The sequence below is a fragment of the Gastrolobium bilobum genome, unplaced genomic scaffold, assembly GCF_033153095.1.
Source record: "Gastrolobium bilobum isolate Gb01-03AN ecotype WA unplaced genomic scaffold, APGP_CSIRO_Gbil_v1 utg5107, whole genome shotgun sequence".
Taxonomy (NCBI): Eukaryota; Viridiplantae; Streptophyta; class Magnoliopsida; order Fabales; family Fabaceae; genus Gastrolobium; species Gastrolobium bilobum.
In genome coordinates this window covers 107,961-134,384 of record NW_026897630.1, presented here as the reverse complement: position 1 = coordinate 134,384, position 26,424 = coordinate 107,961, and the positions used below count along the sequence as shown (strand labels likewise).

Genomic DNA, 26,424 nt, shown 5'->3' with positions numbered 1-26,424 from the left:
TTACTTTTTTTTGTTAACTTTTTTTTTTATCTATCTCTTTCTCTCTCTTAAAATGACACAATCTTAAAATGATACACATTTTTTCCTATAATTTTTATATTCGAAAGCTATTAGAAAAAGAAGGAACAATCTGGGAGAAAAAGTGATATAATTATATATATATAATATGTTATGAACAATATAATATATATGATATGAATTGTTTGATTTCTGCTTATGATATTACAAAGTGTTGAAAATTCTTAAAAAATTAGTTATTCTTATCTGATTCATTGATTCAATGTCCAGGTTCAGAGTACAAGAACTAGGACGCAACCGTGGTTGCTTACGTTTAAGTTGACAAGGACTACCAACGACGGCTACAAAAAGGCACGTGTTGTTGTACCCGACACGTGCACTGTGTTTCCTACCTCGTATTAATCCATTTGCTTAGTGTGTCAGCCATTGTTGAAGGAAGAAAAGGATTCACCAACTTCAAATAGTGACATGGGGTGGAGAGGGATACTGGGTTTTGAATATGGTATAGTTCAGGCGCCGTTAGGCCCTGATATCTCTGGTCCTCATCTTGTTGCTGCAGTAGCCAATGCTGGTGCTCTTGGACTACTCAGGGCCCCTGACTGGGTATGTTCCCTTTTTCCCTTTTTCATTTTCTCTTTACTTTCAATAATTTTCTCCTTTTTTATATTCTTCTAGGATCCTTGAATCAAACTGAATATGTTTTTGTGTATCACTATCAATTCATTGTTTTGTCTTCTAGGAGTATCACCACATACAGTGTAAAATGTATGAATTTGTAAAGTTCGTTATTATGTAATTGTAAGTATTATTTGTTAATCTGGAATAATTTTTTTCTATCAGGAGTCACCGGATTACTTGAGGGAACTCATAAAGAAGACTAGGGCCTTAACTGATAAACCTTTTGGGGTTGGTGTCGTTCTAGCCTTTCCTTTTGAGGAGAACTTGAAAGTTATTCTGGATGAAAAAGTGGCAGTCTTGCAAGTTTACTGGGGCAATTGTACAAGGGAATTGGTTATTAAGGCTCATTCCGCTGGGGTCAAAGTTGTTCCACAAGTGAGTTTTATACCCATTTTTTAATAATATAAGTTACTAATTATATGCAAACCTAAGAGACAATGATATTTCAACTCAACTTTGGTATTCCTTTTATTTTCTCTGCAAAATAATTATTCTGTATTTATGTTTATCTGCTCGTTGCTAAAATTATACTTGGCCCTTTTACTCATAAATTCAAGATAATTAAACACGAAGTTTGTTTTAAAAAAAGTGAAACTCAGTTTAGATAAAACAAAATTAACATTGCTGGGCCCTTTTATTCTTTGTTGTTGCACATACTGAGTTCAGATCAAAAGTCTAGCATTGCTGAGTTTAGAACTCGTGATCCTTCTTCCTTATTAAGTTTTTTCAAGAAAGCAATTGGATGATTGGTAGTAGTTCGGTCGTTTGACTTTAAGTGTTTCCTTACATGTTGGTAGTTAATTGTAGGTTACTGTTGCATACCATGAGGTTATTTTCATTTTACTGTCTATCATTGGTATTACTTGTATTTGTAATCCTATATAGGTCGGGAATGTCGAAGGTGCAAAACAGGCAATTGATGCAGGTGTCGATGGAATAATTGTGCAAGGACGTGAAGCTGGTGGTCATGTCATTGGTCAGGTGTGCATGCTTGTCATAATTTTGATGTAGGCTTATGTTTTTGTAGTATAAGTAGTCTTACGATTAGAGGAAAAATATTTCATTGAAACTTAAGTCGAAACAGATACAGAGTGTTGATTTTATATCAACTGTTTGCAGGCACAAAAAGCGCCAAAGAAAAAATAACAAATCTAACCACTGCAAAACTGAAAAAAGAATGTATCGCACATGTAAAATATGATAGAAACAAAAAAATGAACAGAGAGATTGAGATTGTATATGTGGCCAGCTTGTTGTCACGTGATAGCTTATCTTAATGTTGATTAATTCAAGAATAAGATGGTAGATAACAATGTTGATACCACTTCTTACTTTTCAGCAGCTCTTAGAATTTTTAGCTTGAGTAATGTGGCTAATGCCTTACGCAATACATATATTCACAATTGACTACAACAACATAGGTGTATAACTGTCATATCCATGTTTGATAGGAAAAGATTAAGTGGGGGCAAGTTGTAGCTATATGGAGACACCTATGCAGTTATCATTGTAGGAGTTGAGTAAGTAGCATTACATTCTTTTTCCTTGAGAAAATTTTCCACAAAACCTTCACGATCTGTTCAGCATCCTGCCTTTCAGGTTCATCAGGTTCAAATATTCACCTAAAAATTTTGGGTCATTTGCTTGTGATTTTAACTCTATAAAATTCATGAGAAGACTTAATTTGAGGAAATAATGAATTAAAAAGAGAAATGTCTGTTTTTCTATCATAAATAATTAGTGTACAATCTAGTTACAAGTATTGTTGAAATAAAGCTTGTTCCATCTTTTCAGTATTTACTGGTTTATATTCTTATTTGTTTTCAGTGGAAGATAGTCACTGCTCACTTGCACATGCAATGCTCTCATCCTTTGAGAGATTTCCATCTTTTTATCACCTGTCAATTGTCATTGCTTTATTGATCTTTAGTAGCTGATGTGAATGATAGCTAATCATACTTTCAATTGTGTACTACACTAGTACTTTCCATTTCTGCATCTCAGAGATGATTTTGCTTTCCCTTACCCCTGCATTTAATTGCAGGATGGTTTAATTTCATTGGTGCCGAGGGTGGTCGATCTTGTTGGTGACCGAGAGATACCTGTTATTGCAGCTGGAGGGATTGTGGACGCTCGAGGCTACGTTGCTGCTCTAGCACTTGGGGCTCAAGGCGTCTGTCTAGGCACTAGGTTTTCAAATATTTAACTTTAAACTAATCATATTTAAAGAAATTGTTCTCATATTCTTGCAGGAATACCTTAGCATGTATGGTTTTTGTTCAACATAAGTTTAGTTGCTTCCTCCAAAGAAGCCTACCTTCAAGCTAATAAATTACACAATATATTCTTTGTCAGATCCGATAATTGATTCATATTTTGCATATTTCAACAATGATTAATAGGTTGTACGGGGACAATTGTGGTGGAAAGAAAGTGGTTTTAAATTGATTCCCATATCTTCCAGTGATTGAACGAGTAGCTCACTTGAATTATTTACCATCTGTTTTGAAATTCTTTTCTCAAACTTTGAAAGCCCTTTCGAAGTTTACATTGGGTTACAAACACAATCTTCCTCTTGAAACGTATCCTGAAGGTTTGTGATTGTGTTGTCAATTTTTTTTTATCTAGTCTACTGATCAAGAATGACACGAGTTGTGTTAAAACTTAGTAGGGAGAGTTTTGCCGCTCATGCGGTCCTATCCAGCTCGAATCAGGCTGGTCGAGTAATTGATGAACTGATGAAATGTGACACGAGAGTTTTCACATATTTATTTTGAAATTAAGATTTGATTCACTTGATTAGAACCACACATACTACAGTTCCCAACATTATTACAATGTCTAACTCAACTCGATTTAAACTTGACTTATTTCTGACACTGTCATACAATTTAACCTTTTCATGACATGGGTCTTGTATGCAGGTTTCTGGCAACTGAGGAAAGCTATGCTCATCCTACATACAAGAGGAAGATAGTTGAACTTGATGAAACTGAGTACACGGATGTATTTGGGAGGGCAAGATGGCCTGGTGCACCACAACGTGTCCTACAGACTCCCTTCTACAAAGATTGGAGATCCCTTCCGGGCCATGAAAATGAAGCCAACCAGCCTGTCATTGGCCATGCAATAATTAATGGAATGGTATGGTTTCAGTTTGCATGTATTTTAATTGTGATGATGCAGCATCTTTATATACTAATGTATCACAACATTTTGTGTTTGATTATACATTTGGCATCCAACAACAGGAGAAAGAGATACGTCGTTTTGCAGGTACTGTCCCAAACATGACAACTACAGGAGATCTTGAGAGCATGGTTATGTATGCTGGCCAAGGTGTTGGTCTCATCAAGGAAATCCTATCTGCTGGTGAAGTGGTAAAGAGACATGTTGAAGGGGCTCAGCTTATAATGCATCAAAATTTTAATTAGATTGTCTAATGTCAAGTGATAGTAGGCTTTAAACTCTCTGTAGAATAATGCTTCATCCTGGATTAATATGTAATATTTTTGCATTAATACAGGAAAAATAAATGAAGAATGAAAACAAGAAGTGAATAAATTTACTTAAAAGATTGCTTCACCATTATGCATTACAGAAGAGAAATTAACTAATTAATTTAATATAGCTTTAGCAACACTTACTTAAATGACTTTGTCCGAGTTCATATATATGATTTAGATTTTAATATGCTTTTATATAATACTCTATCCACACGCGCGACATAAATATTTACTTTTATAATTTAAAATTGATATGTTTTAATGTAAAGTTTCAATTTCGTGCAATGTAAATATTTACACCGTAATTTAGGTATTAATCCGGTCTCTGTGTAAAATTTCCGTCCATGGTATTAACATTTACTTTTGCAAATAACTCGTTAAAGAATTTGTAACTTTTTAGATTTCTAAATGTAATATTTTAAAATCCATTAATGTAAGTAAAAAATGTTGTTTACTTTTTAATTTTAATTTTTTTACATTCAACAAAAGATTAATTTTCACATTTCATTACCTAATAAATAATATATATTTAATATTTTTATTAAAAATTATAAAAAATTATATTGGAAATATTTCTTTACTCAAAGAACATATAATAATATTTTATAATTTTCCATTTTAAAAATAAGAAATTCTATATAACGATTTCTACGGGTGCAATGTACGAGATAAATTATCTGCTAACATAACATATTCATTTACATCTCTTTAAATAAAACTTTTCATACAAGACTATTTAATTTCGTATTCTAAAATTGTTTTGTCTTAGATAACATTGGTTAGAAAAATAGTTAGTGTATATTTCCAAAAAAAAAAGAAAGATAGTTAGTGGATAAAAATGTATTTTATGAATCAATACTATATATTATTGATAAATTAAAAAGAGTTATTATTGATAAAATTAAAAAGTACTAATGTATGAAAATTACTTATATAAATTCTCAAAACAGTTTTATCCAATGTTATTAAACTGTGACCGGTTATTGACTCGGTCGGTGTACCGGTTAATGGGACACTGGTTCAACCGCATGACTCAGATAAATATATGTAAATTTATGATTTATACTTAGTTATATAATAAATATTTTAAAGTGTGTAATTTAACCAATAACTCAATATAGCCTGATGGTAAGTACTATAATTTATATTCTCCAAACAAGAGTTTGATCCCCACTTGTTGCAATTTTTGAAATAATTCTAATTTTTAAATAATTATATAATAAATATATTAAATAGTGTATATTTATCAATAACTAAATATAACCTAGTGGTTCTGTAAACACTCCGTAGAAGTATTAATATATTAAAAAAATAACAAAGCCCAAAATTAGTTAACATTAATGGTATCCAGATTAAGTTTTTTTTTTTTTTGAACACTCAGATTAAGTTGAAATGAATATATCTCACCAGCAGAATCTGTTGTTGAAAGTGAAGCCCACTAGGACTCTTCCAGTTCCCGTGTTGTTATTTCATGTTTACAAATGGTATTATTGCCATGCTGATTAGAGGACTGGGCCAAGTTTCAATAAAGAAATTTGATCCCAACCTAAAAGAGGAAGGACTTTGGGCCAGAATAAAGATGTGTTTGAAATATATGGAAAAATGTTCTAAAACTCTTGAATAGGATGTTTGAGAAAATAGTTTCAGAACCCTTTGAACTTAGCTTTGCTCAACTTTTTCTCTTTTGAGATCAAATATTGGTAAGCAAGAGTGAAATAACAGAGCAAGTAACTCAATTTTCTTTGGCGAAATACTATGACTACAGAGATTTAAGCAACAATGACTACTTTGCCACTTTTTAAAATAAAATTGTCGAAATGTCACGGGAATAGTAAAATTTTTCAAAATGCCACACGGACAAGTTCGCTATAGCAAGTAGCAAACTTTGTTTGCTGATGTGGCATGTTTCTGGACCTAGTTTACTACTAATAATAGAGAACTACGTAAAATGTCAGTCTGTTCTGAGTATTGTTAGGACACGTATCAATGTGGTATAAATTTGCTATGCTAGCTAGCAAACTAGGTGAGAGTCAGAAACAAAAAGTTGGAAGTCATAAAAGTTGAAAGAAAAAAAGCTTTTGAAAATAAAGAGAGAGAAAATGTAATGAAAGTAGCAACACACATCCACCTCAATTTGTATAAGGGAAATACTACTCTCATTTTACATGAGATAGTTATCTCTTTTTCTCTCACTTCAAAAATCGTGCCTCTTCTTTTTTCTTTTTCTTTTTTGCTTTTAAATAGCGGGCCCTACTTGAATTATCTCTGTAACATGAAAGAACTACTCTCATGTTACATGAGAGTAATATTACCCTTTGTATAATGGTACTATTATGAACACACATAGTTCGCTATGATGCATAGCAACTAGGTGTTTTGTTTTTCTTCAAACTGACATTTCACATAGTTTGCTATTATTAGTAGCGAATTAAGTCCAAAAACATGTTACTTTAGCAAATAAAGTTCACTATCTGCTGTAACAAACTTGTACGCCCGACACTTTGGAAAATTTTATTATTCACGTGTCATTTCGACAATTTTTTTTTTTGAAAATTGTTCCAAAATTTAAACAAAAACTATGACGAAAAGTGAAAGGAAGAAGATTCAGAAGTCTTTGCTCAGCTTTTTAAGTCTTGTCATTTACTCAGTGACGTCTCAAACAAATAAATAAATAGGAGCTAGTAACTGTCAATTTTATGGAAAGATTTGCAAAATGGCAGAAGATAAATATTTTTATCACTGAGAATTATTAGGAATATACTGAAAATATGATCAAAACATTATTTGATAGATTAAAATATTATCAAAAAATTTGGTTTAAGTATCCTGATTTTATTATCAAATATTAATGAAAACGTAGGGAGATTTTAAAAACTGCACTGCTCTAGTGTCGTTGGAAGAAAATATGCTTGAAGATTTGATGCTAGTGGCGTCATCACTGCACTAGTGGCGCAAGGAGAAAATATTGTTGGCGCTAATAGCACCATCACTATAATACCCCAAACTTAAGCATTTAATTGATTAATTTTAATTAAATAATTAAGCATGTTTTAGTGAGTAAAATTAAGTATAGGGCTTAATTAAATGAATTTGAGTCACTTTGGAGTTAAAAAATGTACTCAGTGGAAATTAAGGGGTATAAATGGGTACTGGCGAAAATGCCCAAAATATAAAAATATAAATATAAATATTCCTAGAATAATATTCCAGACTTTTGGGTAAAGTTTGGTAATTAATGGAGTTGAATAGATAGATGAACTAATACCCACATGTTACCACTTAACTTATGTTAAGTGATAAAAAAAGAAAGAAACCCAACCCCCCCCCCCAAGAAACCGTCGACAGAAAGAAAAGAAGGGGAAAGGAGAAGAAGGAGAAAGGAGGGAGAAGGAAGGGAGGAAGAGAGAGAGCTATTCTCAACCGATTGGAGCGATTCAAAAGCCTAAATCACTTAGAATCTCGCCCTCATCATTAATCCTAGCTTAGTTCTTAGTGGGGAGCTTTGTGTGGTGAGATATTGCCCCTCAAAAATTCGGCCCTTTGGAGAAATTGAGGTGTTTGAGAGCTTCAACCTTCATTGAAGCTTGAGGTGCCATCAATCCTTGGTTGTGTGACCATTGGTGGTAAGATTCTAACCCTTGAACCTTGTTTTCTTGGAAAATTTCATGGTTAGGGTTTAATGAATAATGTTTTAGGGTTTTTATGAAATGTTGAGTAGATTGGCTATGTTTAAGGAAGAATGAGGCTTAGAGTATGTTGTGAAAAATGCTAGGAATGACATTTAATCGGTAGAAATGAGTTTATAGTGTTATTTTAGTATGCTTTGATGTTTTGAGAAATCTAGGCTTGGAACTATGGATTTCCTTGCATTGTTAGCATTGTTTGATTGTATTCCTTGTGTTGATAGGATTGAGGCAAGAGGACCAAGTGGAGTGACCAACCCTTGGGGTTGTGTGCAATTGAGGAAAGCTCAAGAGCAAGGTAAACCTTTGGACCTTGTGGTTGATCCCATTGAGTGTTCCACCATACTCCGTTGAGGAGAAATGGTTTATGAGATGTGATATGTAATTATGATTGTAATTGTATGCTCATGCATTGATTCATGCTTTGATACATGTTATGATTGATTGATGATTATTGGTTGATGTTTGATTGTTTAAGAGTAATTGAGGAATGATTATAGAAGTAGCAATAATGAATGAGGTAATGGTTGAGGATTGTGATTGAGGTTATGAGTGATAGTATTATGATGAGGATGATTGGTAGGAACTTCCCTTGGAAACAGCCCTATATGGATCTCCATGTGGTTAGAGCCTAAGAGGAACAACCCTATGTGGATCCCTCTTGGAGGTTCCTAGATTGAGGAAAGGACTTCCCTTGGAAACAGCCCTAGGTGGATCTCCATGTGGTAAGAGCCTAAGAGAAACAGCCCTTTGAGGATCTCTCTTGGAATAGATTGAGGAAAGGACTTCCCTTGGAAACAGCCCTATGTGGATCTCCATGTGGTAAGAGCCTAAGAGAAACAACCCATAGTGGATCTCTCTTGGAAGTCCATGTGATGCTTGTGGATAAGAATGTGTTAAGCTATTATGATTATGTGTACATCAAAGTGAACCTTAGGGTGGAGTGATCTCCAAGGACCTCTGGTTTACTGTGATATATTCGTATATCTCACCCCGTGTTATGGGGACCCCCTTTCAGGTAAGGAAGCTGCAGGAGACTCTGATGGCAAGTGGCCTTATTTGCAGTAGATCATGCATGAAGAAAATGATGTTTTGAGATCATACATGTTATTTTGTAGATTTACATGTATAGGATTGATCATTGATAGCATTGACGTATGTATATCTCGTTATATTTGATGGACTTAGCCTATGATCGTGCCATTGGATATCTCTTTTGTTGATGAGAGCCAAGGGATGGTCATAGCCTTTTGTAGCTAAGTTCCCAGTTATGTAATTAAACTTGTGTAATGTTATTTACTTCAAGGTTATGAATGCATGATGAATATTGGAAATGTTGAGCTGAATTGTCTATTAGGAGCTAAGCTGTTAGATTGGGAAACGTTGAAAAAACAAAGGTTATGCTGCCCAATTTCCGTTAAATCAATGATGAGAGGATGAGAGTTAAGCAATGATATAGGGATATCGCAAGCTTGTTAAATAGGTTGTAAAATGTGTAGGATTGATTCCCCAAGAAAGATACATGAAAAATATGAGTTTAGGAAATTGCCCAGAAGAGGGGGCTTAAGCCTGCAAATGGAGGCTTAAGCCTGCTCAGGGGGCTTAAGCGCCCATGAGGGGGCTTAAGCGCCCTGATGCACCTGTGAAGACCAAAAGCTTTCTGCCGCCTGGGCTTTAGCGCCCAAAATGGGGGCTTAAGCGCCCAGGTAGCGCGCTTAAGCGCCCTGGAGCGAGCTTAAGCGCCCTTGGTGGCTAAAAAATGTAAATTCCCTCTGTCTGTGCGCGCTTAAGCGCCCTGGAGCGCGCTTAAGCGCCCTGCCCGCGTAGTTTTTCAGCATACGCCTGAGTTAGTAAAATTGTCATAACTTGAGCTACAGAGCTCCAAATGAGGAGCGGTTTGAAACCACGCGTAGCTAACGAAGAAATCTACAATATAGTAGAAGTTGGGAAATAAATAAGAAGTAAATTAATGGTTTAAAAATGGAATAAGAACATGATGTTAAGCTTGGTTTATCTGATTCCGCAAAGTAATATGGTTATGATCACGCAATTGAGCATTATAAATTTGGCATGTTTTAAAATGAAAAATTTAACCGGATTTTAATTGAACCCATGTGATTGTAACTGCGCTTAATATCATAATGCGATGTTAACAAACCGGTTCTAGAACGGGGTGTTACATTTTATGGTATCAGAGCAGTTTCGTCGGGAATAACTGTTAGCTATTGTTGAGTATGCTTAGTGTTTGATGCTTTATAGTTGTTTTAGTACTCTTGATGATTATTGCATTTGTGATCACTAAGTGTGGGCCTGATCAACTCACTTCTTTGTGTAACATGTGTAGTGACATGACGAGGCACCGAAACAACCCCGGACCATCAAACACCAATGCTCAGCCAGAACCTGTCTTGGCTGCTCTTGTGAGACCCAGAAGTGGCCGTGGGGCAACGGGCGTACCGCCTGATCCCGTGGCTGAAGCTCTTGCAGCCGTTCAGAGAGAGTTGGCTGCTAGCAGGCAAGCCAATGCAAATTTGTTAAAGACAAATGAAGACTCGCGGACTGCTATGGCCGCGATGATGACCGAGTTGAGGACGTTGAGGGGTCCTAGGCCCGTGAACCGGCAACCCACTCCTCCTCCTCACACTGCTACGCCTTCTCCACCTCCTTCACAGGAAGAGGGTGTAGCGGGTAACAATGAAGGTGAGGCTAGCCACCATTCTGATAGTCATAGCCATCACACTGAGGTCCGTCAACCACGTGTTGAGCGTGTTGACGAGCATGAAGCTGAAGAAAGAAGATTGATGGCTTTCCGAAAACACAAACCTCCTTCTTTTAAGGGAGGTTATGAGCCAATGGCGGCTGCGGAATGGCTCCAAGCTATGGAGAAGATATTCAGGGTGATGAGATGCCCTGATGCAATGAAGTTGGCCTACTCTGTTTATATGCTGGAAGAGGAAGCGGAAGATTGGTGGACCAATACCGTGCAGCCATTAGAAGCTGAAGGCCGGGAAATCACCTGGCGGTTGTTTGAGACGTTGTTCTTGGATAACTACTTCCCTAGGGAGGCTAGGGAACAGAAACAGAATGAGTATAACGATCGCAAGCAAGGGTCGATGACAATTGACCAATATTTCGCCAAGTTCAATGAATTGGTGAAATATGCTAACTATGGGAGAGCCTTATGCTAACTATGGGAGAGCCTTACTCATTCCGGCCGAGATGACCTCTAAATTTCAATGGGGTCTAAATGAGAAGATGTCTCGAAAGATGTCAAATTGTGACATCCGAGAGTTTAGTAAATTTGTGAACCAATGCCGGAAGGTTGAAGAAGTTTATGGTGTGCCGAAAAGTAAGAAGTCTTCCGAGGCACAAGCATCTGGTGCTAGTGGAGCAACTGGCTCTACTTCAGAAAAGGGTAAGAAGATGGATGACAGGAATATTAAAGAAAAATTACAAGCTAGACAGTCTGAAGAAAAGTTTAAAAGAAGCGGGAGTCAACAGAGTTGGGACAATGAAAGACCTATTGTGCCAAAGTGTGACAATTGTGGCAGGCATCACAAGGGTGTTTGTTTGATGGGTCAAAACGTATGTTTCAAGTGTGCTAGACCTGGTCACTATGCGAGGGATTGTCCCCAGATTGTGGGACGGGTTGCTCATGTGCAAGTGGTCTATGACCCTTCAGCAGCGGCACATGTTAGCACTTCGACCCAACCCCAGCTAGAGAGGTTCCCACACTTGACGGGAGGTATGACGCATGTAGATTAATATGATATGCATAGTTTATTGAGGTTGGAGCCACACATGCTTAGACTATGGACTCAATTATGATTGTGTGATTCGTTATGTCTAGTAATTAAAGACTAGACTATGTATTGATTGCTAAAAGATGGTAAGTTGTATGCAATGACCTTTCCATGGATGTAGTGGTAGTATTACCTCCATGAGGATAGTATCCTATGAGATAGAGAATTCTCATTAAAGGTCTAGAATGAGGGGAACTTCCCTTGGAGTTAGCCTTCGGGACCTCCTTGTGGTCAGATACCTAAGAGAAACAGCCCATAGCGGATCTCTCTTGGAAGTTCCATCAGATGAGATTTTATTTATGAGGTTATTAGTAGGACCGCAGAAGGTCAGGGTTAAATATCAAGTGAATAGGTATGACCCTTAAGGAAAATGAAAGATAAAAGTGCTGGAACATATTAGTATCACCTAATTATAAAACATAGATTGAATCATGAATGAAACATTTCATCTTATGATAAGATGATGAGGAAAAGAGGAACTGATTAATAGGGTAACTTCGGGAACACAAGAAGAGTTCTCCGATAAATCCATAGATGATTGAATGAGTGGTTTTGTCGATTTTGAGGACAAAATCGTTAAAAAGGTGGGGTGAGTATAATACCCCAAACTTAAGCATTTAATTGATTAATTTTAATTAAATAATTAAGCATGTTTTAGTGAGTAAAATTAAGTATAGGGCTTAATTAAATGAATTTGAGTCACTTTGGAGTTAAAAAATGTACTCAGTTGAAATTAAGGGGTATAAATGGGTACTGGCGAAAATGCCCAAAATATAAAAATATAAATATAAATATTCCTAGAATAATATTCCAGACTTTTGGGTAAAGTTTGGTAATTAATGGAGTTGAATAGATAGATGAACTAATACCCACATGTTACCACTTAACTTATGTTAAGTGATAAAACAAGAAAGAAACCCAACCCCCCCCCCCCAAGAAACCGTCGACAGAAAGAAAAGAAGGGGAAAGGAGAAGAAGGAGAAAGGAGGGAGAAGGAAGGGAGGAAGAGAGAGAGCTATTCTCAACCGATTGGAGCGATTCAAAAGCCTAAATCACTTAGAATCTCGCCCTCATCATTAATCCTAGCTTAGTTCTTAGTGGGGAGCTTTGTGTGGTGAGATATTGCCCCTCAAAAATTCGGCCCTTTGGAGAAATTGAGGTGTTTGAGAGCTTCAACCTTCATTGAAGTGAGGTGCCATCAATCCTTGGTTGTGTGACCATTGGTGGTAAGATTCTAACCCTTGAACCTTGTTTTCTTGGAAAATTTCATGGTTAGGGTTTAATGAATAATGTTTTAGGGTTTTTATGAAATGTTGAGTAGATTGGCTATGTTCAAGGAAGAATGAGGCTTAGAGTATGTTGTGAAAAATGCTAGGAATGACATTTAATCGGTAGAAATGAGTTTATAGTGTTATTTTAGTATGCTTTGATGTTTTGAGAAATCTAGGCTTGGAACTATGGATTTCCTTGCATTGTTAGCATTGTTTGATTGTATTCCTTGTGTTGATAGGATTGAGGCAAGAGGACCAAGTGGAGTGACCAACCCTTGGGGTTGTGTGCAATTGAGGAAAGCTCAAGAGCAAGGTAAACCTTTGGACCTTGTGGTTGATCCCATTGAGTGTTCCACCATACTCCGTTGAGGAGAAATGGTTTATGAGATGTGATATGTAATTATGATTGTAATTGTATGCTCATGCATTGATTCATGCTTTGATACATGTTATGATTGATTGATGATTATTGGTTGATGTTTGATTGTTTAAGAGTAATTGGGGAATGATTATAGAAGTAGCAATAATGAATGAGGTAATGGTTGAGGATTGTGATTGAGGTTATGAGTGATAGTATTATGATGAGGATGATTGGTAGGAACTTCCCTTGGAAACAGCCCTATATGGATCTCCATGTGGTTAGAGCCTAAGAGGAACAACCCTATGTGGATCCCTCTTGGAGGTTCCTAGATTGAGGAAAGGACTTCCCTTGGAAACAGCCCTAGGTGGATCTCCATGTGGTAAGAGCCTAAGAGAAACAGCCCTTTGAGGATCTCTCTTGGAATAGATTGAGGAAAGGACTTCCCTTGGAAACAGCCCTATGTGGATCTCCATGTGGTAAGAGCCTAAGAGAAACAGCCCATAGTGGATCTCTCTTGGAAGTCCATGTGATGCTTGTGGATAAGAATGTGTTAAGCTATTATGATTATGTGTACATCAAAGTGAACCTTAGGGTGGAGTGATCTCCAAGGACCTCTGGTTTACTGTGATATATTCGTATATCTCACCCCGTGTTATGGGGACCCCTTTCAGGTAAGGAAGCTGCAGGAGACTCTGATGGCAAGTGGCCTTATTTGCAGTAGATCATGCATGAAGAAAATGATGTTTTGAGATCATACATGTTATTTTGTAGATTTACATGTATAGGATTGATCATTGATAGCATTGACGTATGTATATCTCGTTATATTTGATGGACTTAGCCTATGATCGTGCCATTGGATATCTCTTTTGTTGATGAGAGCCAAGGGATGGTCATAGCCTTTTGTAGCTAAGTTCCCAGTTATGTAATTAAACTTGTGTAATGTTATTTACTTCAAGGTTATGAATGCATGATGAATATTGGAAATGTTGAGCTGAATTGTCTATTAGGAGCTAAGCTGTTAGATTGGGAAACGTTGAGAAAACAAAGGTTATGCTGCCCAATTTCCGTTAAATCAATGATGAGAGGATGAGAGTTAAGCAATGATATAGGGATATTGCAAGCTTGTTAAATAGGTTGTAAAATGTGTAGGATTGATTCCCCAAGAAAGATACATGAAAAATATGAGTTTAGGAAATTGCCCAGAAGAGGGGGCTTAAGCCTGCAAATGGAGGCTTAAGCCTGCTCAGGGGGCTTAAGCGCCCATGAGGGGGCTTAAGCGCCCTGATGCACCTGTGAAGACCAAAAGCTTTCTGCCGCCTGGGGCTTTAGCGCCCAAAATGGGGGCTTAAGCGCCCAGGTAGCGCGCTTAAGCGCCCTGGAGCGAGCTTAAGCGCCCTTGGTGGCTAAAAAATGTAAATTCCCTCTGTCTGTGGGCGCTTAAGCGCCCTGGAGCGCGCTTAAGCGCCCTGCCCGCGTAGTTTTTCAGCATACGCCTGAGTTAGTAAAATTGTCATAACTTGAGCTACAGAGCTCCAAATGAGGAGCGGTTTGAAACCACGCGTAGCTAACGAAGAAATCTACAATATAGTAGAAGTTGGGAAATAAATAAGAAGTAAATTAATGGTTTAAAAATGGAATAAGAACATGATGTTAAGCTTGGTTTATCTGATTCCGCAAAGTAATATGGTTATGATCACGCAATTGAGCATTATAAATTTGGCATGTTTTAAAATGAAAAATTTAACCGGATTTTAATTGAACCCATGTGATTGTAACTGCGCTTAATATCATAATGCGATGTTAACAAACCGGTTCTAGAACGGGGTGTTACAATCACATCACTAGTAACGTGGATGCCAAAGTATTTTTCCACTTCTCGGGAATCCAAGAAGGTACCCCTAGTGGTCTTGAATCACATTTTGCCTTAAAAAATATTGACAAATCAAAATCATGGGAAAATCATATTCTTAGAAAAAAGTTCACAATTCTTGTACCAAACATTAATAAATAGGATTCATAATATCATTTTTCCAGGAATTAAAAAAATCTTTGTACCAAATGTCCCTCTGAAGAAGAACATTTTCAGTATAATTGATGTACGGATACCTATTATTTCCATTCAAAAATTGACACGTGAATTTTATTTTTTATTTTTAAAAAATTTCTTTCTTCCCGTACACACATCACAATCATAGGTACACCGGCTGTCAATCTTTTACCCGAAATCGAAAATGTGTGTAAGGAATCGATAACAAAATAAAGGGGAAAATGTATCTTATTTTAAAGAATGTAAAGTTGTGTCATTTTAAGAGAGAGAAAAAGATATATAAAGGAGGAAAGAGAGTTGACAAAAAAAATAAAGGTGTGAATCACACTTCTTTGTGAGAGTGAAATGACATAACTTGTGTCATTTAAAAAGATAAACATTTTTTCCCAAAATAAATCCACTTGTTGCATCCAAAAAGATTCTTCCTTCAATGAATGCTTGGCACCAGAAACAATAATAATTATACAAACAGCTACTAGCATCCAAGTCATCGGCCAAATAATTTTGTCCCTTTTTTTTAATACAAAGAGCTACAACTTGCATGCATGTTATAAGTTGTAGGTAGTAATTACAATTTATACCATTGGAATAACAATCATCTATTTAATTAGGATTTTATAAAAGTTACGTTCTAGGAAAAATGATTGTGTAATGTTATAGAGATTCATTTTACGTGCTATAATTTTTTTTTGTCTTTTTTCTTCAAAAAGTGTGGGCCTTACAAAATGTTGTGTGTGTAGGAAAGTTTGTTGTGTCATGTTAAATGACAAATGCAAACCCTATTTAATTATTATCCTAACTTATTTTCAACAGTGTAAATTATACTAGCAACTTAAATATGTATACTTATATTACAATTTATATAATACTGTATAGGATGATCTATTAATTATTTGCAATCCCCTCCCATGCGTTCCACAAGAATAATAGAAAAATATTTTATTTTATTATATTATAATATAAGAAAATATTTGTCCTTTTAAAGTATATAATTTTGTGTCATTTTAGATTCTAATAATTGATTTCCATCAATCAACGGTTGAGATTTATTTGATTTTATTGTAAATTACTAATTAATTAATGAGTTCAACCTAATAAATCCTAACCGTTGATTGATGAAAATCAACGGCTAAGATCTAAAATGACACAAAGTTATATCTTTTAAAAGGACAAATATTTTTTCTTATATTATAATATAATATAATAAAATATTTTTCTATTATTCTTGTGGAACGCATGGGAGGGGATTGCAAATAATTAATAGATCATCCTACAGTATTATATAAATTGTAATATATGTATACATAGTTAAGTTGCTAGTATAATTTACACTGTTGAAAATAAGTTAGGATAATAATTAAATAGATGATTGTTATTCCAATGGTATAAATTGTAATTACTACCCACAACTTATAACATGCATGCAAGTTGTAGTAATACAAACTCATCATTAATATCAAGCCTCTAACAATTAAGTCAATTAATAGAAAATAACCGAAATGTTATTATTCATCGAATACTCCCAGAAAGGAACGAATCACATTGAGAATCCAGGATGAGGAAATTACATATCACATTACAGAGGAAGGCACAAACTAGCACTTCTAACCGATGCATCATTTGTGCTTCACAATGCAACAAATTAAAGAAGAGAAGAGAAGAGAAGATCAATCAATTATTAAATCCTGCATTGCAGAAAACGAAAAACACTTTAATCTAATCTTGTTTAAGCAAGACCTTAATCACTTTGTCCAAGTTCAAGTATGAACAACCACCGGGCCTGGTGTCCTCCTCAGCCTTTTTCTTGAACTCCAAGCTCTTTTGTCTCATCTTCTTTCCCTTCTCTCCCACCATCAATTCATTCACCAGCTTCTCCACTTCCTCTCTCTTCACATTGGTATCAATTTCAAACCCAATGCCCAATTCATTGCAAATATGTGCACAGTTTGTTGGCTGATCAGCAAAAAATGGCCAACAAACCATTGGCACTCCTGCACATATGCTTTCAGTGGTTGAGTTCCATCCACAATGAGTCAAGAATCCACCAATTGAAGCATGGTTCAGCACTTTCTCTTGTGGACACCAGCTTGCTATTAGGCCTCTATCTCTAGTTTCATTCACAAACTCAGATGACAAAATCACTGAGCCACCAATGACAAGGTCAGGCCTAATGATCCACAAAAAGGGTTTCTTGCTATTAGCCAAACCCCAAGCAAACTCTAAGAGTTGCTCCGGAGACATAACTGTGATGCTGCCAAAATTCACATAAACAACAGACCCGGGTTCCTTGGATTCAAGCCATTCATAACAAACAGTGTCATCTTTCCAAAGATTGGAACCCAAAGATTCCAAGTGGTCATTTGGACTCTGATTCAAAAATGAAGGGAAAGGGCCAATAGTGTAAAGTGAAGGGAACATAGAGGAGAGAGCATTGATCACATTACCCTCAAGATCATCAGAAGTATTCAGAACAATAGCAGAGGCTCTGTCAACTCTATCAGCCACTTCAATCAAAAACTCAACCATAAAATCATTTGGATCTGTTGTCCTTATAAAGCTAGGAAGGTCCTTCAGTCGAAATTTTTGCAAACCTGGAATCCTGTCTAATTTGGTGTCCAAATACCCATTTGTAAGATAAGTTTCATCTGCATATCATAATTACAAAAGCCAATAGCTTGAAGTTCCATATGTATATATATATATGAATACAAACATAGAGTACAGATACAGTGCTACATGGTGAAAGAAAATAAATTGATACCTTTGAGTGGCATAAGACCTTCATCCACCAGAGTGCGGAAGTGCATAACAGACAAGAATGAACACGCACTGGCAGGCCAAAGGAGAACGCTAGGTACTCCAAATTCTTCAGCAGCTTGAACAGTGAAGCAGGTCATGGTAGCATCAGAAACCAAGCAAGTAACTGGTGGGATAAGACCAGCAGTGGCAGAGTCGTTAAGTCTATGAAGAAGTTCACAAAAGGGGATGAAGAAGTTCTTTCTGATAGAGTCACAAAGAGAGGGTATGTCTTGAGTAACATCACCATCACCATCAATGGGTGGAAGACCATCTGGGATTGTCTCAAACCGAAAGTCTGGAAGACCATCAAGGGCATTGGGACCCCTTGATTTGAGCAAGCGTTTTTTGTTGTACTCAGTGTGGACAAAAGTTATGTGAAAACCTCTGAGATGAAGCAGCTTCGCTAGTTTCAACAGTGGATTGATATGGCCTTGAATTGGACATGGAGTCAACACAACATGCGGCTTTATGTCTGCAAAGTTAACCATGGTCGATATTTTTCTGTGTTTAAGTGTATGAAAGAAGTTGAACTCTAAAATCCAAACAAAACTTGCTCAGTTATAAGATCAGGGGATAAGCCTCTACATCTTACTATAATGACGTAAAGCCATACCTCACTTCACTGGATTAAATATTTTCAATCACTGCTCTGCAATAAACTATTATTCAATCAGACGCAAAATTTGATGCTATTTTAGTATTTTTAATTTGGAAGGTGAGTCAAACTCAATTTTTCTATTTTTATACGAGATAAGATTGCTCCAATCTTAGTAGTTGATTTTCATCAATTAATAATTATCATTTATTGAAAATTAAAAGTTTATTAATAAATTTGATTCTTAATAAATTATTAAAATTTAATATTAAATTTCAAAATTTGACGGTGATCTGTCCCTTTTTATATATTCTAATATGCATACTTGTAGTTTTATTTCATACTTTAACATTATAAACACATGCAGAACCTTACGTGACTGCATAGAATTCGGGCACAGAGCACATGCATTTTGGAAAAAGTGCAGAGTTTACTTTGAAAAATAATTATTAATTATTTGGACCGGAAATTATAATAGAAAAATTTGTAGAATCACTTTATATAAAAAAAAAGGATGACACTTTAGAGTTCAACTTCTTTCATACACTTAACACACAAAAATATCAACCATGGTTAACTTTGCAGACAAAACTTAATATATAAAACCAATGAGAGGTTGAGTATATATAAAACCATCACAACAAAAATTTTTTGGGTGAGGGGACGTGTTGAGATATATAAAATCATTAATATAGTCTCACCTAATAGCTTAAATTTTTGGGTTGAATTAGTTCTTTATAATATCTGTGTTAGATGTGCACTGTAAAAAATTTTATTTATAGAAATTCATATTTTTGAAGATGATAAACTTTTAGAAACTAAAGAAATTACAAAATTATTAAACAAAAAAAACTACATTGACCGACAAAACTCTAATCAAATCTGCACAAATAAGTCTAATTTCACTAAGAAAAATTGACCAACCACAAGAATAAAACTAAATTCACTAAGAAAAACCCATGCTGGAAAAAAAAAAACTCATTTTTCATTTTTTATATTAAGTAATTATCGGAAACAAAAATGAAACGCCAATTAGAACCAAAATTCCTCTACTCAAGTTGTGTGAAAAAGGCCACAACAATAACATAGGAAGAGGTGAAAGAGCGGAGGCAGAAGACCAATGAGAGGTTGAGTAGCATACCAGATTCCATGCTCGTGTGTATTTTGTCCCTAGCTCTATATCTCCATTTTCTCAAAGCAAGTTGAGTGGTGTTTCTGTTTGGTTTGATTTGAGTAGTTATAGGCTTATAGCAATTAGAAGTGTGTGGTAATGTGCATCTGGACTCTACTTTTGTGCAGTAAGGGACGTTGCACCCTCTCAGCCAGCAGCTTGTCAGGAAGGGTAACAAGTGCTTTCCCCAAAAAGGATGATCTGAGGGGGTGTATGGTAAATGAATTTTGGAAAATTAGATAATTATTTCATGTTACTCTCACATAAAAAACTGTGTCATTATTATTATTTTTTTAAAAGGTGATGGACTCCAACCACATCATGTATTTATGGTAGAAGATACTTATCTACAATAACATAAGAGAAATAGAATCCATGAATTTTTTTTTAAAATTACGGGAAATTGATATTAGGATTCTAATTTATTCACATTTTGCATATGGAATATAAATTTTTTTAAAAAAAATTAGATTCTCAGAATTTATTTTTATGAAGAGGAATATCAATTTAAAATCCCACGAAATAGGTGGTGTACTGTTAGTGGTACATAAATGTCACCCATGGAGGGTGAAGTATGTTGATATAGGGGTGTCCATAGTAGTCATGGTAGAGACCAAGACACTAGTGGAGCTTCCCATGTATGTGCTCAAGGGTGAGTGTGTGTGGAAGTGGCTAAGGTGGCTCCCCATAGTCACAGCCGTAGAGGCTGAGTGGAGGAGAAGTCCCCTTCCTCAATGTGAGAGGGGGTATTTAGTGTTGGACTTGGTCCACCTAGCCAGCCTAGCCTTTTCAAGCTAGGCATGCTGAACCCCTGCCCTTGTGCAGGGGCAGCCTTGTGCCTTGGGAAGAGGGAGAACCCTAAGTTGCCTTCTAGAAGAGGGCTCTTTAGGCTGGGCCTAATGGTTGGACCTGTGTAAGTGGGCTATCCAGAACAGAAGCCCCCAGCTTGGTAGCTTTGCGAAGCAAGGGTGCCAAGATGTATGACAGCTTAAGCCGGTTGCTCATAATGTGTAGTGTTCTAAGTAGGATATAATGTAACCGATTGATAATACGTCGGTCTTCATGAGTTGCTTATTTGTTGGGTGTCGGCATGAAGTAATAATCAAGTAAAGCCTCTCTTCACATATTATCATGGTAACCGGGGTTAAAAGCATGCTATTAAAAAATGCAAGTATTATGCATTTAAGAAGTGCAGAGACTTGATTCACATACCTTCAAATCTTTGAAATTTGAAAGATTAACCAAGAATGAGAAGATATACACAGAATTGAAAAGTCCACTTTGTTTTACCGTAGTTTGCAAACGTGGGACCCACAAGAACATATTAAGCAACACATTTCTTAATTCTGGGCAAAAAAATTTATTTATTGCAATTTAATTAAATAATTACGCAAATATCACAGTTTGGAAAATATTTATGCATCTATTGCACACTGTGACGTTCCTTTTGGGCATTGTGTCTCTCGTGAAGAGGAAGACGCCCAAATGGGGCGTCTCTCATGAGGTGGTGACACGTGTCACTTGTTTTTCCAAAAAAAAATTAATTTAATCATAAAACTTCTAAAGGCCATAACTTTTGACTCGAGTATTCAAATCAGGTAATTCTATTTTTGATTCCGCATAACTTTTCGAGATCTACGCAATGACATCTCATTTGACATATTTTATTTCTCACAAACACAATTGTAATTTGCAAGAATGGTATTATAAGAGCGGTTAAACCCAGAAGCCTCTGAGTTCTGGATTTGTGATTTAATATAAATAAATAAATAAAAATTTTGATTTGTGATTTAAATTTTTTTATAAGAATTTTCTTTATTATAACAAAATTTTGGTTTGTGATTTAAATTCAAAATAAAAAAATTATTATTAATAAGGAAAACAAAATAAAGATTTGATTTGTGATTTAAGCTAAAAAATCAATTTGAAAAATCTGTAAAAATAAAGAAAATAATTAAATAAATATTCTAAATTTCTAAGGAAGAAGGATATTATTTTTAAAATTAATGATTAATGCTATAAGCTTCTGGGTTATTATTCGTGGTTTGAAATTAATGATGGCTTATGAATGTTTTTCAAAAATAAAATTACCTAAACTAAGCGTGATTTCCTCTTGATTGAAACCCAATTTAGACGTGATTGGCGATGTGTTAGGTTTTGACAAGTGTTGACACGTGTCACATTTTTAAACTCAGAAGCCTCTGAGTTCTGCGTTTGTGATTTAATACAAAAAATAAATCAAGATTTGATGTGTGATTTAAATTAAAAAAAATAATTTTTTTTATTTTTATTATAAAAAATTTGTTTGTGATTTAAATTAAAAGTAACAATTATTATTGGTGAGAAATAAAATATATCAAATGAGATTTCATTGCGTAGATCTCAAAAAGTTATGTGGAATCAAAAAAAGAATTACTTGATTTGGATACTCGAGTCAAAAGTTATGGCATTTAGAAATTTTATGATTAAATTAATTTTTTTTTGAAAAAACAAGTGACACGTGTCACCACATGAGAGACGCCCCATTTGGGCGTCTTCTCCTTCACGAGAGACGCCCCAGTGAGACGTCACATGTGACGCCAAAAGGAGCCTCACAGTGTACAATAGATGCGTAAATATTCTCCAAACTGTTATATTTACATAATTATTTAATTAAATTACAATAAATAAATTTTTTTTCCCTTAATTCTCAGGCGAAGAATTCAATTTCATTTGTATTCTTTGTGGGACCCACTCTAATATAAAGATCTCTGATGGTATTTGCTTTTGCAACAATTCATATGAAATGAATCAAACTTTAAGGTATATATGGACCCCACCACCACGTTTTCAACACGCCAAATTAAGTGGCTCTGTATAGGGATTTCAAAACTTGAAACCAACTTCTTCGGCAAACAGGTGGCGGACCTCACACAATTTAATAGAGAAAGAAAAAGGTCTTATCTTGATATAAGAAGTTGAACGCTTTTGACTGGAATATTGAAACTTCGAAGCAAAACGAGGAGTAAAGAAAACTTATCGTCGAGTTTCTTCTAATTTGACCGGCGGGCGGGGTAAATGCGTTGCAGACCGTTCGAATCTGGGCAATGTACTGTTAGTGGTACATAAATGTCTCCTATGGAGAGTGTAGTATGTTGATATAGGGGTGTCCATAGTAGTCATGGTAGAGACCAAGGCACTAGTGGAACTTCCCACGTATGTGATCAAGGGGAGAGTGTGTCTGGAAGTGGCTAAGGTGGCTTTCCATAGTCACAGCCGTAGAGGCGAGTGGAGGAGAAGAAGTCCCCTTCCTCAATGTGAGAGGGGGTATTTAGTGTTGGACTTGGTCCACCTAGCCAGCCTAGCCTTTTCAGACTAGGCATGCTGAACCTCTGTCCTTGTGTAGGGGCAGCCTTGTGCCTTGGGAAGAAGAAGAACCCTAAGTTGTCTTCTAGAAGAGGGCTCTTTAGGCTGATCTTAACGGTTGGGTACGTGTAAATGACTATCCACAACATGTGGTATTTGAGAATCCTATCCGATGATACTATTTTGTATATTTTCAGGGACAAAATTACCCTGTTGTCAGCCCAAAGACCAAAGATTGAGGTATGTTTGGACAGGTCTATGTTCATAAAAGCTCCATTTAAGATTGACATTTTTGGAGAGCAAAGAAATTGGCGTGAGAGAGAGAGAGAAAGATTCAGAATTTACATATGATGACTTTTTTTTTAGTTAAACATCGGGACATTGGGTAGAGAATAAATTTTTTTTTCAGGAAAATACAATTACTAGGAATATAATGGAAAAATGAGTTTTGTAAGAAAGTTTAAAAAAAAAAGTTGTTTAGTAGGTCAAAATTTTACCAAAAAAATTAGATTAAATTTGCTGATCCTGTGTTTGATTAAAAGTAAAATATCGATGAAAAAATGAGTTAAAATTAAGAAATAACCCTTAATATGACAGCTACATGTGCCAACAATAAATGTGGCACAAATCATACATGTAACCCCTTGGATAGATTTTTCCCTTGGATATAGAGTCATACATGTAACCCCAACAACATCTTCTTTACACATATGGTCTTTCAACTCAACCACAATGCCAGATACGAAGGTAGATACAGCCTTTCATGTTTTGATGTAGTTTTTTTTTTTTTTTTTTTATAACAATTTTGATGTAGATTTTGAGCGTGAAGGTAGAAACAAATGCATTGAGCATTAAATGTTATTGTTTGAAGCGTGAAAGAAAAGTTCCATTTAATTTTCACATAATGTATTCATTTACTGTAGTTATGTTTCATTATGTTTGAACTAATTTTGTTTTTCACTCAGAAATTGCTTCAAACGAATTGGATGACAAGCCTATACCACCAGTAAAGGAGTGGATGATCGTACTCTGTTTGGAACCTTGAATGAGTCTAAGAAGGCATGTCAGTTGCTCTGAATAATATGGAGATGGTATTTTTGTTCGGTTCTTCGTCATCTATTTTGCTGGTTATTGTCAAATATCATATTCAAAGTGGGTATCTTGAACGGTATTTTTCATCCATTTTTTCACACAATCATCAAAAGCTGGGCAACTAATTAAGTTTGTTAGAAAAATTTTGTAATCTCTTTTATCAAACTTGGATAATACAAAAATTCAATCTCAAATGCTTGGGTATCCTCACATAAAAGCTCATACCAAACACAAGGACTTTTTATTCGTGATCAATAGATTCAGTTTTAGCCATTTAATCTTGGTATTCTTTCTCTCTATCTGTCTTTTGTTTGGTTTTTCTTGGTATTCGTGATCAATAAATTCCCCCTACCAAAGTCCTCCACTTTACGGGGACCAAGCATGCTTCCACTTGGCCAACACCTTGTTGGTGTCTTTTGTTTTTTGTTAAGCCGTCAATGGTTTTCTTACAAATTTTATATTTTTTTCAAGAATATAATATTGGGATCTATTAATCTTATGTTGCATTGAGATAATAACAGAAACAAGATAGTAGGGTCCACTATTTGTAAAAATAAATAAATAAATAAATAATGTGGAGTCCACTACTTTATCTCTATTGTATGAGATAATTATCTCATGCAATGTGAGATAATTATTTTCCTATAATATTATGTCTACTTTTTTAATGCCCTATTTTATTTACTCATTTTCAATTTAAGAAGAGAAAAAAATAGTTAATGTTAGTTGAGATTCTCATATAACACTATTAGAAATAAGTAGATAAGATAGGGAAAACTTTATTTTCACCTATTGTGATTTTGTAATTTATCATTTGATTCCTTGTGGTTTTAAACATATCCCTTATACCTATAGTACTTAAATAATTTATTATTTAATCCCTCGAGGTTTCAAATTTTTACTTAAATACATTGTGGTTAGAAAAAATTTCACTTAGACTCCTTGCGGTTACAAAAATAAAATTTTAAAAATTTAATATTAAAATAAATTTTTTCTCTTTTCTATTTTATATCGCCTAATGCATTTAGGGTTTAATAATAATTTTTTTAAAAAAAATTCACTTATTTTTATCAATAAAATAAATTCAAATTAAATATTATTTATTTTATCTATTTTTACCCAATATCGTTATAAAATTATCTAAAAAATTAAATATCTTATTTTGATAATACATATTTAATTTATATTAAATAATATTTTTTAATTTCAAATATATTTTTAAATTAGAAAAGTTAAGATAATATATAAATTAATTTTATAATAAATAACTTGAAATTTGTTTTAAACCCTAAACGCATTACATAAGGATATAAAATAAAAAGAGAGAAAATATATTTTAAATATTTATTTTTTAAACCACTAGGGGTCTAAGTGAATTTTTTTGTAACCACAAAGAGTTTAAGTGAAAATTTAAAATTATAAGAGGTCAAATGATAAATCGCAAAATCACAGTGGATAAAAATAAAATTTTCCCTAAAATAAAAGTATGCACAATTTTCTATCTATTTTTTACGGTAAAAATATGAACATTTAACATTTTTAAATATAATATTTATATTGGTATTTTTATCTTAGTTTCGCGATGCAAAATTTTGTATCGTTAAATTACAATTTTTTAGCATTTGTCTCCTGAATATTAGATCTTACACCATAAATTTAGCATTCTTTATATTTATATAGTTATTAAATGTGTTATATTATTTAATAAGGGGGTATTCTTACTAAAAAAACCCACTACTTATTTAATCACCATTGAAGCCGAGAGAAAGAATGCTAAAAAATTCCTGAAGAGAGAAAAAATATTAATTCAATGATGATTAGATAGGTAATGAATTGGTAATGAATTTTTTTATAGCAAAAATATTCTCCTCATATTTAATCAGAAAACGAGCAGGGGTTCAGGTGGAAAATCACCTTTTTTTAAGTTCATCTATGTATTTTTTTTTTTAAATGTTCATCTAAGTATTTAGTTGTACATACAATTTTTAAATCTTGATCAAACGGTTGTACGTAGTGGAATGTGTGGTTGTCCTTTAGAATTTATATAAACCT

At 34.7% G+C, this 26,424-nt stretch overlaps 2 protein-coding genes and 2 long non-coding RNA genes across 5 annotated transcripts; 3 read left to right on the top strand and 1 right to left on the bottom strand.

Moving 5' to 3' along the window:
• Positions 1-260: 260 nt before the first annotated feature.
• Positions 261-4,246, top strand: LOC133308771 (uncharacterized). Of its 2 annotated transcripts, none has more exons than XM_061509470.1 (6): positions 261-621; positions 862-1,071; positions 1,582-1,677; positions 2,741-2,886; positions 3,621-3,840; positions 3,948-4,246. In XM_061509470.1, exons 1-6 carry the CDS (start codon positions 487-489, stop codon positions 4,128-4,130), a joined length of 990 nt encoding a protein of 329 aa, XP_061365454.1. In that variant the 5' UTR covers positions 261-486; the 3' UTR covers positions 4,131-4,246. The 2 variants fall into 2 exon arrangements, with proteins under 2 accessions (XP_061365454.1, XP_061365453.1); XM_061509469.1 differs by having other exon boundaries at positions 265-621; positions 859-1,071; positions 3,948-4,244.
• A 3,304-nt stretch (positions 4,247-7,550) lies between these two features.
• On the top strand, positions 7,551-9,076 carry LOC133308754 (uncharacterized). Its single transcript, XR_009751219.1, has 3 exons — positions 7,551-7,825; positions 8,110-8,183; positions 8,904-9,076. It is a non-coding gene; the product is annotated as an uncharacterized LOC133308754 (long non-coding RNA).
• Positions 9,077-12,885: 3,809 nt separating this feature from the next.
• On the top strand, positions 12,886-14,164 carry LOC133308759 (uncharacterized). Its single transcript, XR_009751220.1, has 3 exons — positions 12,886-12,914; positions 13,199-13,272; positions 13,992-14,164. It is a non-coding gene; the product is annotated as an uncharacterized LOC133308759 (long non-coding RNA).
• A 2,922-nt stretch (positions 14,165-17,086) lies between these two features.
• LOC133308774 (7-deoxyloganetin glucosyltransferase-like) lies at positions 17,087-20,624 on the bottom strand. Its single transcript, XM_061509473.1, has 3 exons — positions 20,609-20,624; positions 18,132-18,641; positions 17,087-18,015 (listed from the first exon to the last, which is right to left on the bottom strand). Exons 1-3 carry the CDS (start codon positions 20,622-20,624, stop codon positions 17,087-17,089), a joined length of 1,455 nt encoding a protein of 484 aa, XP_061365457.1.
• Positions 20,625-26,424: the final 5,800 nt, after the last annotated feature.